This window comes from Macaca fascicularis, chromosome 10, assembly GCF_037993035.2.
Source record: "Macaca fascicularis isolate 582-1 chromosome 10, T2T-MFA8v1.1".
Taxonomy (NCBI): Eukaryota; Metazoa; Chordata; class Mammalia; order Primates; family Cercopithecidae; genus Macaca; species Macaca fascicularis.
In genome coordinates, this window is record NC_088384.1 from 70,983,396 (window position 1) to 70,999,138 (window position 15,743).

General features: G+C 38.5%; 1 protein-coding gene across 6 annotated transcripts in view; it reads left to right on the plus strand.

Moving 5' to 3' along the window:
* Positions 1–15,743, plus strand: part of KIF16B (kinesin family member 16B) — a 314,911-nt gene that overhangs the window by 262,394 nt on the left and 36,774 nt on the right. For all 6 annotated transcript variants that reach the window (XM_074004743.1, XM_074004744.1, XM_005568308.4 and 3 more), the window contains one exon: positions 12,023–12,106. In XM_074004743.1, coding sequence (XP_073860844.1) covers positions 12,023–12,106 — 84 coding nt within the window. The remainder of the gene's footprint in view (positions 1–12,022; positions 12,107–15,743) is intronic.

Genomic DNA, 15,743 nt, shown 5'->3' on the forward strand with positions numbered 1-15,743 from the left:
GAACTGTTTGCACATTGTGAAATGCCAGCACCCTGAGGGGTCTTAACGATTGGATAGTCCAGCTTTCATTTAGAAACGAGGAATCAAATACCTATGGAGACTTGTTAAGGTCACACCAAGACTTAGGGCATGGGGTAAGGTTCATGTCTTCTAATTACTGGTCCCATGCTCTTTGTCTGAACCTCCCTCTCCATGGCCATGTTCACTTTAAAAGGGAAAATTCACAGAATTCTCCAGATGAGACCAAAGATAAGAAAACCTGTTCCCTGTGAAAATCTGTTACATAACAAGTCTCCAAGGATAGCAATGACAGGTTCCTGTCATGTCTGTCTCTGCGACAATTCGAATCATAGTAAGAAATGGAAAATACACTTTAGTTAGTTTATCTGCATATTTATTCTTAAAAATGAAATATTTAATATTCACAGATCTGAAGTATGTTTTACTTTAAAAAATTTTGGTGGCACATATGAATGTCCTCAAGTTTACGTTCACTGGGTCATGCCTGAATGAAACTGACACTGGGCTTTGGGGAAAATGAGACTTTGTGTGGAAAAGTTACAATATTTATACAGAATATAACTGGAAGGTGGTGTAGTGCTAGCTATGTTTCCAAATTTGATTTTATACCTAGGATGACTCTTAAGTTTTAGCTCTTTGGTGACAACAGGACAGCAGCTTCTGTTAGGGATATATTCTGATTTTAATCACTGGCTGCTTCATATTGACCACCAACGAGGAATTCTGTCTTGTTCCTTCAGTCAGCTGATATTTCACGAGGGTCTAGTATGTTGCAAACTCTGGTCTAGGTTCAGAAGAGGTGTTCCTAAATATTGTGTGGTACGGGCTTAAGTTACCCTATCAGGGTTAAAGGTAGCTGATTACTCCCTTACTAATCCAGCTAGGTTGTCCTGAAGAGTTGCTGCTCTATGCCTCTAACAAATCAAACTTGGAAGAGAATTGCGTATTTGTTTGTGAGTATATTTCTCAGTGGCAGCTGTTCTTATAAGGCCTTGGGAGCTGCTATTAATTTTGAGTAGTCAGAAATGCTTCCATCTAGTCAGATGTGAGAATTATGAGAGCCTTTTGATGAGTTTTTATTATCTGCATTTCTCAAAAGCTAGAATGGCTTAAATTTACAGCCACAAGCCTCCAGGGTGCGGATGTTTCAAAAGCTGCTAGTTACCATGTAGGTGGGTCTACTTGCAAAAGACAGGTTATAGCAGATTTGACCAGTTCGAGTACTATGTTGTATTTTTTCTTCTAATCTTTAACAATTGGGTAAAAGTTAGATAGCCAAATATCACAGGAGTAAAGAAAATGACTAGTAAATGAGGAATGACAACAAAGTACACTTTTATCAGGTGTTAACAGAAGTCAAATGTTTTCCTTTTATTAGTAAAGACTCCACAACTTTATTAGTTCTCAATTTTCTTTCAGTGATTTATAACCCAGTTTTAGCTGCTCAATTGCTAAAAATAATAAAAGATAGGCAAGGCTTTTTATTACCCGTTTTAATTTCTTTTCTATATTTTAGGGCCGCCATTATTTATATCCAAAGTAATGGCAATGCCGTTTATCAAAATGGCTTATGCTGTCTGTTGCCTCCAAGACCACCTGCACTTAATACAGGGTCTGGCTCAACTAAAATGTGAACTTTGCCAAGAGAAAAGGCTTTCAAAAACAGGAAACTTTTCCATTACATTTTTCCATTACATATCTTCTTGATGGCAGCAGACTGGCTGACCTATCTTATTATAATGTAATAAACATTGAAGTCAGGATTTGAGCCTGATAACTCTTAGAAGAAAATTGGGCTGTGTCAGTTCACTGGGAATCAGAAGAGAAAAGTCAACTCATAGATGAAAATTTCACTCTGAGATCATTAAGAAATATTACAATATCAGCAGAGAGAATGCTGATTATTTTTCTAATATGCATACATATACATATAGCTAGCTAACTTGCTAGATGGATGATCCTCAATGCTTTCATAATTCCCAACCGTGGGATTCACAAATAGTTGTAAAATAATTATATTACAAAATAGCTTATAATATTTAAGTAAATGCTGATTGTCTTAGCTTACTCTTTTGAAAATTCTTCATATAGATCTATTTTTCAATCAAAAATTTAGAGGCTTGTTGGTTAAACTTCCAAAATAAAGCTAATTACTTGAGTTTTTAGACTTCACAAGCACTGAGGAAGGGAAAGGCAGATTTCATTGGAAATCAGTAGGCCTCAAATTATTGATTTCCTGTTTTAATGGCTTTTCAGTTCTTTTGTCTTTTGAATATATTTTATTTACTGAATTACAAAGCAAACTTGCTATTATGCTTTTCTTAGGCCTAAGAAATATGTTATTGTACTCCTCATTTGTTTCCTGTGTTTTACTCTGCATAACCAAATTTTATAATGAGACAAAGTAGGCCATAGGGCTGTTGTTAAACTCTCCTTCAGCATTCTCTAGGCCTATCATATGTGTCACAAATGTCCAATTTATTTGACCTCAGTCATCATTTTTAAACTTTAATACACAGTTTTCCCATAAGAGCTCACATATCTTTGCATCATTTACCACTCCTGCTGTTAAAATAATAGCTATAACAGGAAAAGATGCCATTTTAAGGGTTTTCTCATGAATACTGCATTCTGTTTGTGTCTGTCCTTTTTCTGTTCTACAACCTCTTGAAAAGTAATGTTTCATTATTATATCAGGCCCCATTTTCCTTCTGCACATCTGAGCCTTACTTGAAATGAGAATACTATGAAGACTTCATAGGAAGTAAGATACTTTCCTCAAAAGCAGTATAGCCAAAATAATAGGTAAAATATCTCCGTGGTATCTAAAGTGTTACTTCTAACACTGTGTAGGGAGATTTTAATCATCAGCATCTGAGTTATAGAATTTCAGAACTGAAATGAAACTTAAACATCTTGGTTCAATTTCTTCATTTTCATGATGATGAAACTAGGAACTAGAGAAGTTTTTATACATTGCTCCAGATTATACAACCAGCTATTTGCTGAGCTGAGACTTGAAATCCAATTGCCCCAAATCTTAGGTTATTAAAAGAAAAAGACATATGGTGTTAATTTAACTCTTCCATTAAATTTGTAAAAAGAATAATCATTTTTTACTGTTTCTATAAAAATGCATGGTCATTTATAAAAATTTTACATAATACAAGGAAATATAAGAAAAAAAGCAACAGATTGTCCCAAAATGATTCTATAAATATAATTAATGTTACCATTTAATGAACATTATTTTAAGTGTCGAAATGAATAGGCACAGATAAGAGAATGGAGATGTAGACTGACAAAAAAGAACTTAAAATCGAAGAATAGGGAAAAAGAGTGAAACAACTTTACGACATTGTGTTTATTCTGGATATGCTATTTTTAAGTATAAACATTACATTTAATTTTACTTGAATTGAACAGAAGTGAAAGAAAATGAAAACTGAAGAAATTGCTGAACTTCAAATTAAATTTTTTTCACCACATAATATATTGTCTCTAAAATATATGTGACTTTAAGATTACTTTTAAAATTGAAATGTTAAGGTCACTAGTTTTCAAATGATGTGTTTCCATTTTATAAATTTACCAATTGACTCTTCTAACAGAGAGAAAATTAACTTTATTTTCTCCCACCTCCCAATTTTTTTAAGTTATATTCTGAGATCTGTACATTGCGCTATCTCAGGGTTGGATATTTTTGGTCATTCAATGTGTTTTTGAAAGATGCACCTTGATGTGTTTTATCTGAGTTCTTATCTGCTTGAGAATGTGTATTTGTAGCCTGCACACTTGAAAGACCCTTTGGTTAGATATAAACTTTTTGGGTCACATTTCTTTATCACATTTTATTTTGTGTTGTTATTTTCTCAACTCTGTGTGCTACGTACTAATCTCTTTTTATTGTGCTTGTTCTGCACTTGTTCCTTCTACTGGAGCTTTCATTCCCATCATGTTTTTGTTTCTTCCATTTCTTTGTTAAGTCCTGCTGGCTCACATTTTTTTTGTGGAAGGAAGGAAGGTGCAGAGGCACTGATTTTTTTTAAAGTTTTTTTTTTCATTTTAGAATAGCTTTAAACTGTGTTTTTGCCTTTTAATTTGCCTTGTAATATTTTGTTGAAAGCTAGACACGATATATTGGGTAAAAGGAATTGAGGTAGATTGATTTTAGTGTGAGGTTTTATGTTTATCTGGCTAAGATATAGGCTGGGTTTACTGGTTGGTATAGATGTGGTGTCAGAGGCTAAAATTTCCTCTAGTGCCCTTGTTTTTGTCTCCCGTTGTTGTCTTTGGTCTTTCCTGGAGTCTTTTAAAATAGGGTCTGAGGCTTACAGTTCTTTCAGCTGTAATCCCCTGTGATACAGCAGCCCCATGATGTGATGGTAAGATCCGGTGAGAGGAAGCCTTCTATAGTCCTAGGGTAGTTTTCAGTCTTTTCGTGAGCCTGCGTTGAGTGTTTCACTTAGCCCTGGTCGGTTAGGCTCTGGTGAAACCTAAAGTAGTTAGGTTCTGGTAAAACACTTTCTCTTGAGAGCAAGCCTTGTAAAGAACAGAGAGCTCTGGGAGTATTTAAAAATGGTTCCTTTTTCCTTCCCCTGCTCGATCCCCCAGTGTCACAGTGAGAACACATCATTTGAAAACTAGAATCCAACTTCACGGTGAGAACCTAGTGGGGCTCCTGGAGGTAAAACTCTCAAAAGTGTGGAGACCTTCCTCAAGACTGGCCACCCTCAGAGATTTTAACAATCACGCTAGTCTGTATTTGAGCCTCCAGTGATTCTGGAATTACTGTTCATAGTGTTTCTACCAGTATGGCTCCAGCAGCAGGCTTCAGCGCCAGGCTGAGTTACGATTCTCTGTGTTCACCTGTCTGTCTCTGCAGTCTGAGGGCAGTCGTTTGCCCTGTGATCTCACTTCTCCACTGGATCTAAGAAGCGTTGTTGATCTTCATTTATTTTTTCAGCTTTTTTCTTGTCATGAGAGCAGGAGTAACTTTTCAGCTCCTCGTGTGTAGGATCAGAAACCAGAAGTCCTATTTTAGAATACTTTTAGATTTATAGAAAAAATCTGAAGATAGTACAGAATTCTCATATACCATACTCAGTTTCCCCTAGTATTAACATCTGCCGTTAATATAGTACATTTGTCATAACTAGTGAACTAATACTGGTACATTATTATTAACTAATGTCTGTACTTTATTGATATTTTCTTGGTTTTTACCTAATGGCCTTTTTCTGTTCCAGGATCCCACCCAGGACTCCCCATTATATTTAGTCGTTACGTCTCCTTAGGCCCCTCTTCACTGTGACAGTTTCTTATACTTTTCTTGTTTTCAGTGACCTTGACACTCTTGAGGAAGACTTGTTATGCATTTTTGGGAGGGAAACCACAGAGGTAAAAATGGTATTTTTATCATATCATCTCAAGGTTGTATACTATCAGTATGACTTACCACTGTTGATACTTGATCACGTGGCTGAAGTTTCTCTACTGTAAAGTTACTTGTTTTTCTTCCTTTCCATGCTGTATTATTTGGAAGGAGGTCACTATGCATGGCACACATTTCAGGAGTGGGGAAATGATGGGCTACTTTCCTGAGGGTGAAACATCTACATAAATTATTTGGACTTATTCTGAAATGATAGTTGAGTTACCCATTTATTTATTTATTCTGTCATTCTATTTTGGGTTACCCACCAATACTTTATTTTATTTTTCAAAGTGAATCTTAAACCCGCCATTTATTTATTCAATTATTCTATTTTGGGTTATCCACCAATACTTTTTCTTTTTAATTTTCTTTTTCAAATTGTCTCAGCTTTGGCCATTGGGGGCTCTTTCACTTGATGCCTGTGTTCCTTTGAGACACCGCATCTTGGGTTTTTGTTTTCAAGCACTTTGTGCTTTCTGGTGCCACAGGCTGCTGCAGGCTCATCGTCTGTATTCCCTCCCCCATCCTGGAATCAGCCGTTTCTCCAAGAACTGGCTTGCTTTTCTTCCTCTTTTTTACCCTTCTTTTCTCTTCTTTCAACGTGTGTATCATTTACTTCTTTGGGCTCTATTTAGAGATGGATTTTGTGGCTCCTACGTGACTATTAATTCTCTGAATTCCTCCTGGGTAGCTTTGGCCGATCCCACTTACGGTGTATCCTCTTGAGCTGCCTTTTGCTTATATTTCATTCAATGTCACCTCACCGCACCCTTTTTACACATAGTTTCAGTTTTGGTTCCTTCTAATCATTTCTCATCTTTAAAGGAAGGGGACTAATTGTGGGAAAACACCAGTGCTTTGTGGGAGCAAGGAGAGGCAGACGCTGGGGAGGAATAGGGCAGCTATGGCATGCGCAGACCACTTAGAATTGTCCTGAAACTGTTTTCACCAGTTTTTTCCTTCACTTTGAGACACATCTTCTCTTGTTTTCTGGTTCATGGGGGCTGTGGAGTTGCTGGCTGTGGGTGATAAAGTCAAACGCTTGCTCTCTGGCCTTTCCTGCCTCTGTCGCTGGAGACAGGGACTTCCCCAGGCTCCTCCTCTCACAGCCCCTGCTCACCTTCTTCCTTGAGTGGAATTGCATGCTGATCTTTTTCTCATCTCCGTATTTAGTCTCTTTAATCCCAGCATGGGCGGAATGCAGGTGAGGGTGAGGGTGGCTCTGGGCCACCCTTGTCTCCCATCATCTCTTCTCTCCTTGATGGTCTTCTGGATGCTGCTGCCTGGCCAATCATTTGAGCTGTGGCGGTTTCCCAGTTCAGAGACAGTGTTTGTGGTGGTAGCGGTGCTTTTGAAGAAGGTGAGAGAAACAAATCAAGTCATTGCTCCACCATCTTTAACCAGAATGGTTTCGCCAATTTTTATGGCTTGCAGAAAGATTATTTTTGGTGTAGTCATGCTTTTCACCATGAGACTGTCTCCAAAAAAGTTATAAGGGGAAATGATGATGCTTGTTCTTTATGAAAATGAAATCTTACAGAAAGAAATTCTTTTTCCTCCATTACTGAATCCCAAGTATCTTGAACATTTTTATGTAATTCAGAAATACTTACCTGACACCCTTTAGAATGTAGTTGTTGAGAGGAATATATAGAACTTCAGGAACTTAAATTTCTTGAAATATAGGACACTGTATCTCCTTTGTTAGAGGCTACCGAGGAAATCCAAGAGGAGTCTCTCCACCTACAGATTGTCATTCACTGTTCCTGACAGTACTTTCCTCAAGAAAATCAAAACTAGAATATCTGTTCTATTAGAAAAATGAGGCAATAAAAATGAAAACGTGTAAATATAAAGTACCTGAGAGGGAATGAAAATGTTCAGATAATATTTCTGATTTAATTTTAAACTTTTTATTTAACATGAGAAACCAAATAAAAGATGTTGGTGTGTGGGGGACATGGGTAGAGGGGTCAGGGACAATTCAGAATCGTGCCTTCTGTGAACCTCTCTTATATTCTTAATTTGTCAGAAGTGTTACATTTCAGAAAACAGCACTTTCAGCAAAATGGAAAAGGTTTTTTGGTTGTTGGTTGTTTTGTTTGGTCTTCCAGGCACAGTTATTTGTCCTGACCAGTGACTCTTTTGATCTTAGTAAATTGTCCATTTTTTAAAACTATTTAGGCAGTTTAAATCATTTACACTTCAGAAATGAATCCTACAGAGAATTGCTTTTGTTGATCTATTTTGAAATAAATGAGGCAATAGCTTTGCACTTGTGGAGAGATAATAGTCCAGCCCTCTTCTGTACTCTGGCCATCTAACCTGTGGTAAGGGGTTTTGCTATATTATTATTTTAGGAATGAAGCGGTAATTCCTGCCCCTGCTCTCCGCCTTCTTCATCCCAGTCATTCAGCAGGTCAACATGAAGGTCCTCATTTTTCAGAGACTCCTTTATTTGAGCTGAGGAAGCCAATTCAAGTAAAGATGATGCTCTTTTTTTCTTTTAGGAGGATGGACTTAGGAATGTGACTGTATTATCTTCTATGTCAGCTATTATTGTTCCCCAGATGGCCTCCTGTGCCACCTGCCCTGCTATCCCAATGCTTTCACTATTTTAATGTAGTATGTTTTAAAATATAAGATACTTCTAGTTTTTGTTTTACTTTTGAGTGCCTTAAGAAAAATATTCTTTTGAAATGGATTGGCTTAGGTATAGCTGATCAGCAACCATCAAATGAAATACTTTTACTACTTGGCAGATAGCACAGCTGATGGAAAATGAAGTGACCCTAGCAGTCACTTAAGTGTCAAAGTTTTATGCAGGATTTAGCTAGATGAAATTGCTGATATTCAACAATTTTTAACTTACAGAACTGGCAATTTCATCTTGTCCAACTCAAGCTTATAGATAGCAAGGCCTAAGTGGCACTGTTAGGATTCTCTAAAGAGGAGACATGGAGATGGTTTCCACTGTATCAGAGGAAAGGGACTCACTCATGTTGCAGTTGAAGCTGTTTCTGATGTAAATATCATTATTTTAATGGGGGCATGTTTTTCCTATATTTTACATTAAGGCCTTGGCTTTCTTCTTTGGCTTGTTCATGTCCCAGCTCCACCTATAGGACATGGGCCCACTAGCTCACATTTCTATCATGAGCCTCATTGGAACTTCTGCAGCTGTTCTTTTTCTCCATCCTACCCATACTTTATTATAAAGATAGCTACCATTGTTCTTAGTTTTTACTTGGGGAGGGTTAAGATGATAGTCGCTAACTAACTTTGTATGTCCTGGAATGGACTTCTGGGGAGCTCCAGCCCCATCCTGCTTCCTGCTATTCTCCACTGCTGTGCTGACCCTGGACTGGGGTACAGGTCCTTAGCAGGGTCCCGTTGACAACTCTTGTTGGAACTGTTGATGACTGCCTTGGAGTGGTATGTTCATGTTTCTGGTTACATACACTTAGGAGGAATCACTCTCTTTCATCTTTACCCTAGATCCCCAAAGACTTTGTGACAGTGTCTTTCATGCACTGCAGACACCCCTTATAGCTTTATCCCGAGAGGCCTGGAGTCGGTCCTGACTTTTTCCCCATGACTCTGAGCCTTTCCAAGTCACTTAACTCTGGGCCTGGGTGTCTTAAACTCTAACGTCAGACAGTTGAGTGCCATGGTCCTGTGATTATAGGCCTGAGAGTCACTTAGAATTGGCCCTTTCCTCCTAAAATCTGAACAAGAGTGTTGCACATAATTTACACATAGTTATTTCACAGGCTGAATATTAATAGCACCGAATGCTTGCCTCCATCTGGGTCTGGAGAGGGAACACCACTGTTGACTAGGAGGAGAAGTGAATGCTTGCTCCCTCCCCACTTCCACTGCCTAAAGTCCTTTTATTGCACAGTTTCTGATTGAGCATGTGAGTATGACTATAAATTTCCCCTGACAGAAACCACATCACCTCATCAGCCACATAAAACGACAAAACAACCAACTGTGAAAGCATGCTTGCCAAGTTTTCAGTACCACAGCATCGGGGGAAGCGGGAGGTACATTTGTACTGGAGGAGATGGAGGCTAGAGGGAGCCGGAAGATGAACTCTGCTATACCTGTCTTCTCTGAGCTGCAGCATGGGGGAGTGTGTTTGTGCCAGTGAGGCCAAGTTCCGGAAAACCCTTTGCTCCTTGAAGCCATGTCACCACAGCTTCCCAGTGGATGCAGAGAGGCCACACGGGAATGTGGGCGTGCCACTTACTCAGTAATTACCAGATCTCTGACAGCTAATAATATAGCTAAAATCCATTCACTAAATCTTCACGGAACCCTTTTAAAGTTTGGTTTCATTTTCTATGGTTTTATTATAGCAGAGAATGCTCGGGCTCAGAGAAACGTAGCTAGTAAGCTGGTTAGTGGTCAAGCCAAGATTCAGACGGGGTCTGTCTTGCCTCAGCGCCCATGGTCTTTCACTTTACCTTCAACTGATTTTAAAGTTGGATGTCAACCAACTAAACATTGGTGAGAAACAGAGATGGGGAAACCCATCCCTTGGTGTTACCTTCAACCCATTCCAAAGTTTCTCTGCTTTGGTAGAAGGAACACTAGGGGGAATGAAACAAACATCTGCCCAACTTCAGTCAACTTTTAAGACAGGCTATAAAGTCATCAAAGACAACTTTAAGAGAGTGAAAAGGGAGCTTATTCTTACTTAAGGAAAAGGCACACAACAAATTTAAAAATGGACAAAAGAGTTGAACAGACACTTCCTAAAAATGACTAACCAGACGTCAATGAGCAGGTAAAGAGATGTTTGACAACATCAGTCAGCAGAGAAATGCAAATGTGAACCACAGTAGACATGACTCACCAGCACTGCTAAGAAGGACGACCATAGTACCAAGTGCTGGTGAAGACCTGGAGCAACCACATCTCTCAGTCTCTTCTGATAGGAGTGTCAGTTACTAAAACTGTTTTGGAAACCATTTGTTAGCTTCAAATACAGCTGAACACACACACACACTATATAACCCAGCATTTCCAACACTTAAGAGTATGACCATCAGAAATATGTACATATGTTTCTCAGAAGATTTCTAGGAAAGTGATCATAGCAGCACAATTTCTAGCAGCCAAAAACTGGAAGCTAACAAGCCCAACAGCAAGATAATGAACAAATATATTATGGAATGTTCACACAGTGGAATACTGTACCACAATAAAAATGAGCAAACTATTGCTACACAGAACAGCATGGTTGAATCTCACAAACATGATGCTGAACAAAAGGAGGTAGACACAAAAGAGTTCATACTCTATGACATCTTTAACAGAAAGTTCAAAAGTAGGAAAAATTCAAGCAATGCTATTGTCATAGTGTCAGACCTGCATTAACTTTTGTAGGGGTGAGAGGAAGTGCCTGGAAGGGAGCAAGTGCAGTTCTTGGGGTGCTGGCAGTGTTCTGTTTCTTGATCCGAGTGCTGGTTACACAGTGTGTTCAGATTTTGAAAACACATCCAGTTCTTCCCTTGTGATATGTGCACTTTTCTGTATGTATATTATACTTTAATACTATGTTTTAAAAGTATTATATATACAGATGCTAGTCTTTAATTTTTGACTCCCACTGTGGAAATATAAATTTAAATCAACTTAGTGATTTGCATAGGCATAAAATTGGAATTTTGTGACATATTGTGTCCTACATTGTGGGAGAAATGCTCATTTTTTTCTTGGTAATGCTTCATTGGCTTCAATTTGTCTGGTCCCGACAAATGGAGAAAGGAAGGAAATAGTGAATTCCACAACTGCAGCAATTATTGCTCCTTAGCATTTATTCAGCCAAGGCAACACTGGCTAGTCGGATTCTCGCCAGATTATATAATCCTATCTTGCCTGGGAATCTGTAGTAAAACTTATTGTTTATAATTTTTGTATGTTCAAGAAGGAAAGCATAAGAGAAATACTATGAAATGCTAAGATCAGGCTAAAACGAAATCTGAACCTTCACTTTTAGGAAGCAAGGTGAAAAGATGCAGAGAGAAGTCCTCTTTTCACATGGGCAGTCTTCATTCGCAGTGGTAACTGAAAAGACAGTACTGAATATTTAGAGAACCTTAGCAATAGTCTGAAAACGATTTTACAGAATGTTCAGGTAGTGTGTAGTTTGAATTTTCAAATTCTTATTTCAACACAAAACTAATTGAATTCTAGTTTAAAAAGGGGACTGAAAGAAGAACAAACGTGTTTTAAAAAACAAAAAGTATAAAACACCACCTGGCACAGAGTCTGATATGTCATCTGAGACAGAATGTTGAGAATCAGTTTCATTCTTCTGTGGAGTTCCCATTGTCCTGTCTTCTCATATGACCACTGGGGAATCTGAGCCAAGGTTGCTTTATCTGTTGAAGGTCACACAGTTGGTGATAAAGCAAGGCAGAACCCACTATCTTTAAACTTTCAGCCTCTTTATTTTCACCCCATGGAAGAGATTTCAAATAATAGATTAATAATAGCCCAACAATTAATAGGTGTGGTGTTAATGCATGTCTTTTAAAATGTCTATTTCAGCTTGCTGCCCTTGAATTTCCTCCAAAGAAACTATTTGGAAATAAGGATGAACGTGTGATTGCTGAGAGACGAAGTCACTTAGAGGTAACAGAATTAAGCTGTTTTTCCTCTGTGTATGTAGAAAATGTGCCATCTGACCATTAAGCATTGTTTCTGTTAAGTACTATTACATTTCTTCACAAGTGTGAAGGTGCTGCCTCATTAACACAGGAGATGGCAGCAGTAGATTATGAAGATATGATATCAGCTTGTTTAAAATACAAGTCCTTATCTTCCTCTGGTCTAGCGGAACATTTTTCTTATTTTTAAGAAGATGCATTTATTCTAAGGGTTAGGAAGCAGGATGTGAGTGAGAACTAAATATTCACCATAGACAGATGGTATGTGATACAGGATGAGAGTACAAAGCTTGCTGCAAAAACTTGGAATTAATTAACTGAAGATTTATAGTATTACATCATTGTTGCTTTTTCAAGAGAGTTGGAAGCAAAAAGACACATACCTATTTTAGTCATGGGTAGGTTTCATTCGACTTATTTTAACTTAATCTTCCAAGCCAACTACATGTAGAACTCTGGTTTAACACAACTGTTGTTTTTCGGACTGCCTCACTGCCAGTGCACATTGTTGACTGCTTTATCTAGTTTGTATTTCTTTTTCAGGATATAGTTGCTTATTTGGTTGGAGATGCTAATGAGGCTGAGTCTTTTCACCAAGGCAGGGACCAGTTGTTTTCTTTAAGAATGGTGAAAGTATGATCATGGCTGGTCCTTGCTTGTTGGTCACTGTCTTGCCATTGTGAACCATTGAGGCAGACAAGGGACAGAAGTACAGACAGCTAATGACGACCTAGTGTCAGCAAGCTTTCAGGGAGACCCAGAATTCCCCTTGCTACTTCATTTGTTTTTGTTTTTGTTTTTGTTTTGTTTGAGACGGAGTCTCGCTCTGTTGCCCAGACTAGAGTTCAATGGCATGGTCTCGGCTCACTGCAACCTTCACCTCCCAGGTTCAAGCAATTCTCCTGCCTCAGCCTCCTGAGTAGCTGGGATTACAGGTGTGCACCACCACGCCCAGCTAATTTTTGTATTTTTAGTAGAGGTGGGGTTTCACCACGTTGGCCAGGCTGGTCTCAAACTTTTGACCTCAAGCCATCCTCCCGCCTCAGCCTGTCAACGTGCTGGGATCACAGGCATGAGCCACCGCGCCCGGCCCTTTGCTGCTACTTTAAGAGTAATAATAGTAAGACCTATTGGAAATAAAGTCAAAAAAGGAAAGTCCTGAGAGAGCGCTTTCTGGATTGTGAAGTGCTACATAGAAAGTAGGTATTCTCATTCCTGGTGACAGCCAGTTAAAATTGGCTGCCCATGGCATGCATTTAATGCCACTGAACAAGGATTAGGGAAATTTCTAGAGGCTGGAGGTTCCCATGAGAGCAGAAGGAGAGAAGTGGGAGCAAAGGAGAAATTGAAGACTGGGAGGTTGTTGTCCATGAGGAGCATTTTAGAGTTTTGAGATCTTGAATATAGAAGCACTCTGATAAAAGAAGAGTTTCAGGATGCAGCCATGTGTAGCAGCATTTGAGTTAGACTATAGAGTTATGCATCTGAAGAAGTAATTCAACCTAGAATGGCATGATCCTGATACCCAACTGAAGAATTTGTCTTCAAGGAAAAGGTGATTGCAGTGAGTCTGCTTGATCAAGTTTTCTCAAAGGTTTGATTGTATCTTACAAAAAAATTAAAAAATAACAGTAGAACTGGGGATTATTTTCTTTACCTAACTCCTCCCTGCCTTCATTAACTAGATCTGCCTTTATTGGAAACATGGAAAATGATGGTTTATAAACTTGTTTTTATATGTCAACAGAAAATAGATTGTTGTCCTCCCTGGCTACTCAGGGCTGTGGTTAAACTCACATGGTGCACAGCTGTGCCATGACCGATTGGGCATTTTGTGTGCCGTGCATTTGTGAGCACAGCACTGGGTACCTTTGGTTTTCCATTCCAACTTCCTGAGTTAGAGCAAAGTTCAGGGCACTCTTTCATTGTTAATGCTTTCAGGTGGAACCTATGTTTGTCCTTTTGACATCTGATACTTCATCACTTAACCCTTCTAAACCATCAGCTGTTGATGAGCAGAATTTTATGTTAATGTCTCTGCCTAGGCAAGGAACCCTTCCTTCCCTTGGCTGTGACTGTTATTTATCTGTGGCATTATCTTTTAGAGAACAGCTTCCACACGTTATGGAAATAAGCACTTACTTTTGAAATTTAATGCATTTCACCTAATGTTGACTGTTAAATCTTAGAATATTATCTTCTTTTCAAGGAGCAAGTATAAGTAACCTTCACTTTAATAGAAAGTTAATCTGAGATTCTTGAGTTAATTCCCTGCGACTATTTTCATATGAAAATCAACTTAGTTATTTTCCCTGAACTTCCCATTTAATTCAACAAACATTTATTTAATTCCTTACTACATACTAGAGACAGTGGTAGGTGTTACATATAATACAAAGACAAATGAGATATTTCCTTTCCTCTAAGTGCATGTGTTTAAATTCCTATATGAAACTTTACCTAGTGTGATGTCTGCTTAAAAGAAATTATCTGACCGATTATTAATATCCAGAAATGCAACTTTCTGAACCTCACCGTGATATAGCTGTATAAAGTAGTATTTTAAGTAGGCATTCGATTGTGTTTTAATCTTCCTTCTATTAAGATATTTCTAAGATTTGGACCTCGTGTTTGAGTTTATTAGCAAAAGTATAAAGTGTTTTCATGTTAAAAACCTAAACACCATTTTGGCACTCTCAAGTTATAAAAGTTAAGTCTGTTAAAATATTTATTTTTAGAAATGATGGATAGGAACAGAAATTTCTCGCTGTTGTCAGATGTTTTGGAGATTAATTTTTTTACCTTGGAGCAAGGAGTATTGGTTGTGTGTCTGGTGGTGGGTGGTGATAGTGTAGGGAATGGAAATTGTAACATTTAACATACTGCACCGCATAAAGGCAGGAGTAAGAACGTGATGATGGTAAGATAGTAGATAGAGGAGTATAAATTGAGTCATAAGTGCTAATCTCATTGCCAACCTTCTATCTTCTCCACTGATACCTAGCCAATTTTGGTTTGTAGCTGGAGCCAGTGTTTTCAGAATCTGGCTAATGATTGCTTTACATCTCATGCTTAAATGCTCCCAGCACTTTTGTTCAAAAAGAACTATAGAATCTTAGAAGATTTCTAACATGGGTAGATCGCCCTATGCTGCCATCCTGGCTCAGCTCAACCAGTTCAGTGTAATTGTGCATGTTGTGGGCAGTCAGAGGCTTGTGCTAACAACACTCCTCATATGTGACATGCTTCCCAGGCTCCAGACATTCCTTCCGGTAGCCCTGACAGCTGCCTGGGAGACATGTGTTGGCAGATACAGCAGTGGAGGTAACAGGAAAAGAATGTACCTAGTCTCTGATACGTTAGTTTGAGCAAAAGGTGCTTCTTAATGTATTTTCAGTGAGATAGCGTAACTTAGGTTGAGCCATTAGAAACTGCCATTGTGTTGTAGACCAGAAATGGTGGAGTATCAGCAATTTCATATGCTTCACATAGTGCCTGCTTTCCCACATTTGCCTGCTGTTTATTAAGGCCAAGCATGAGTGGAAAGTGCTTATGATATCCTGTCATATATTCCTCACAACCAGCTTGTGAGGTGAGTTCTA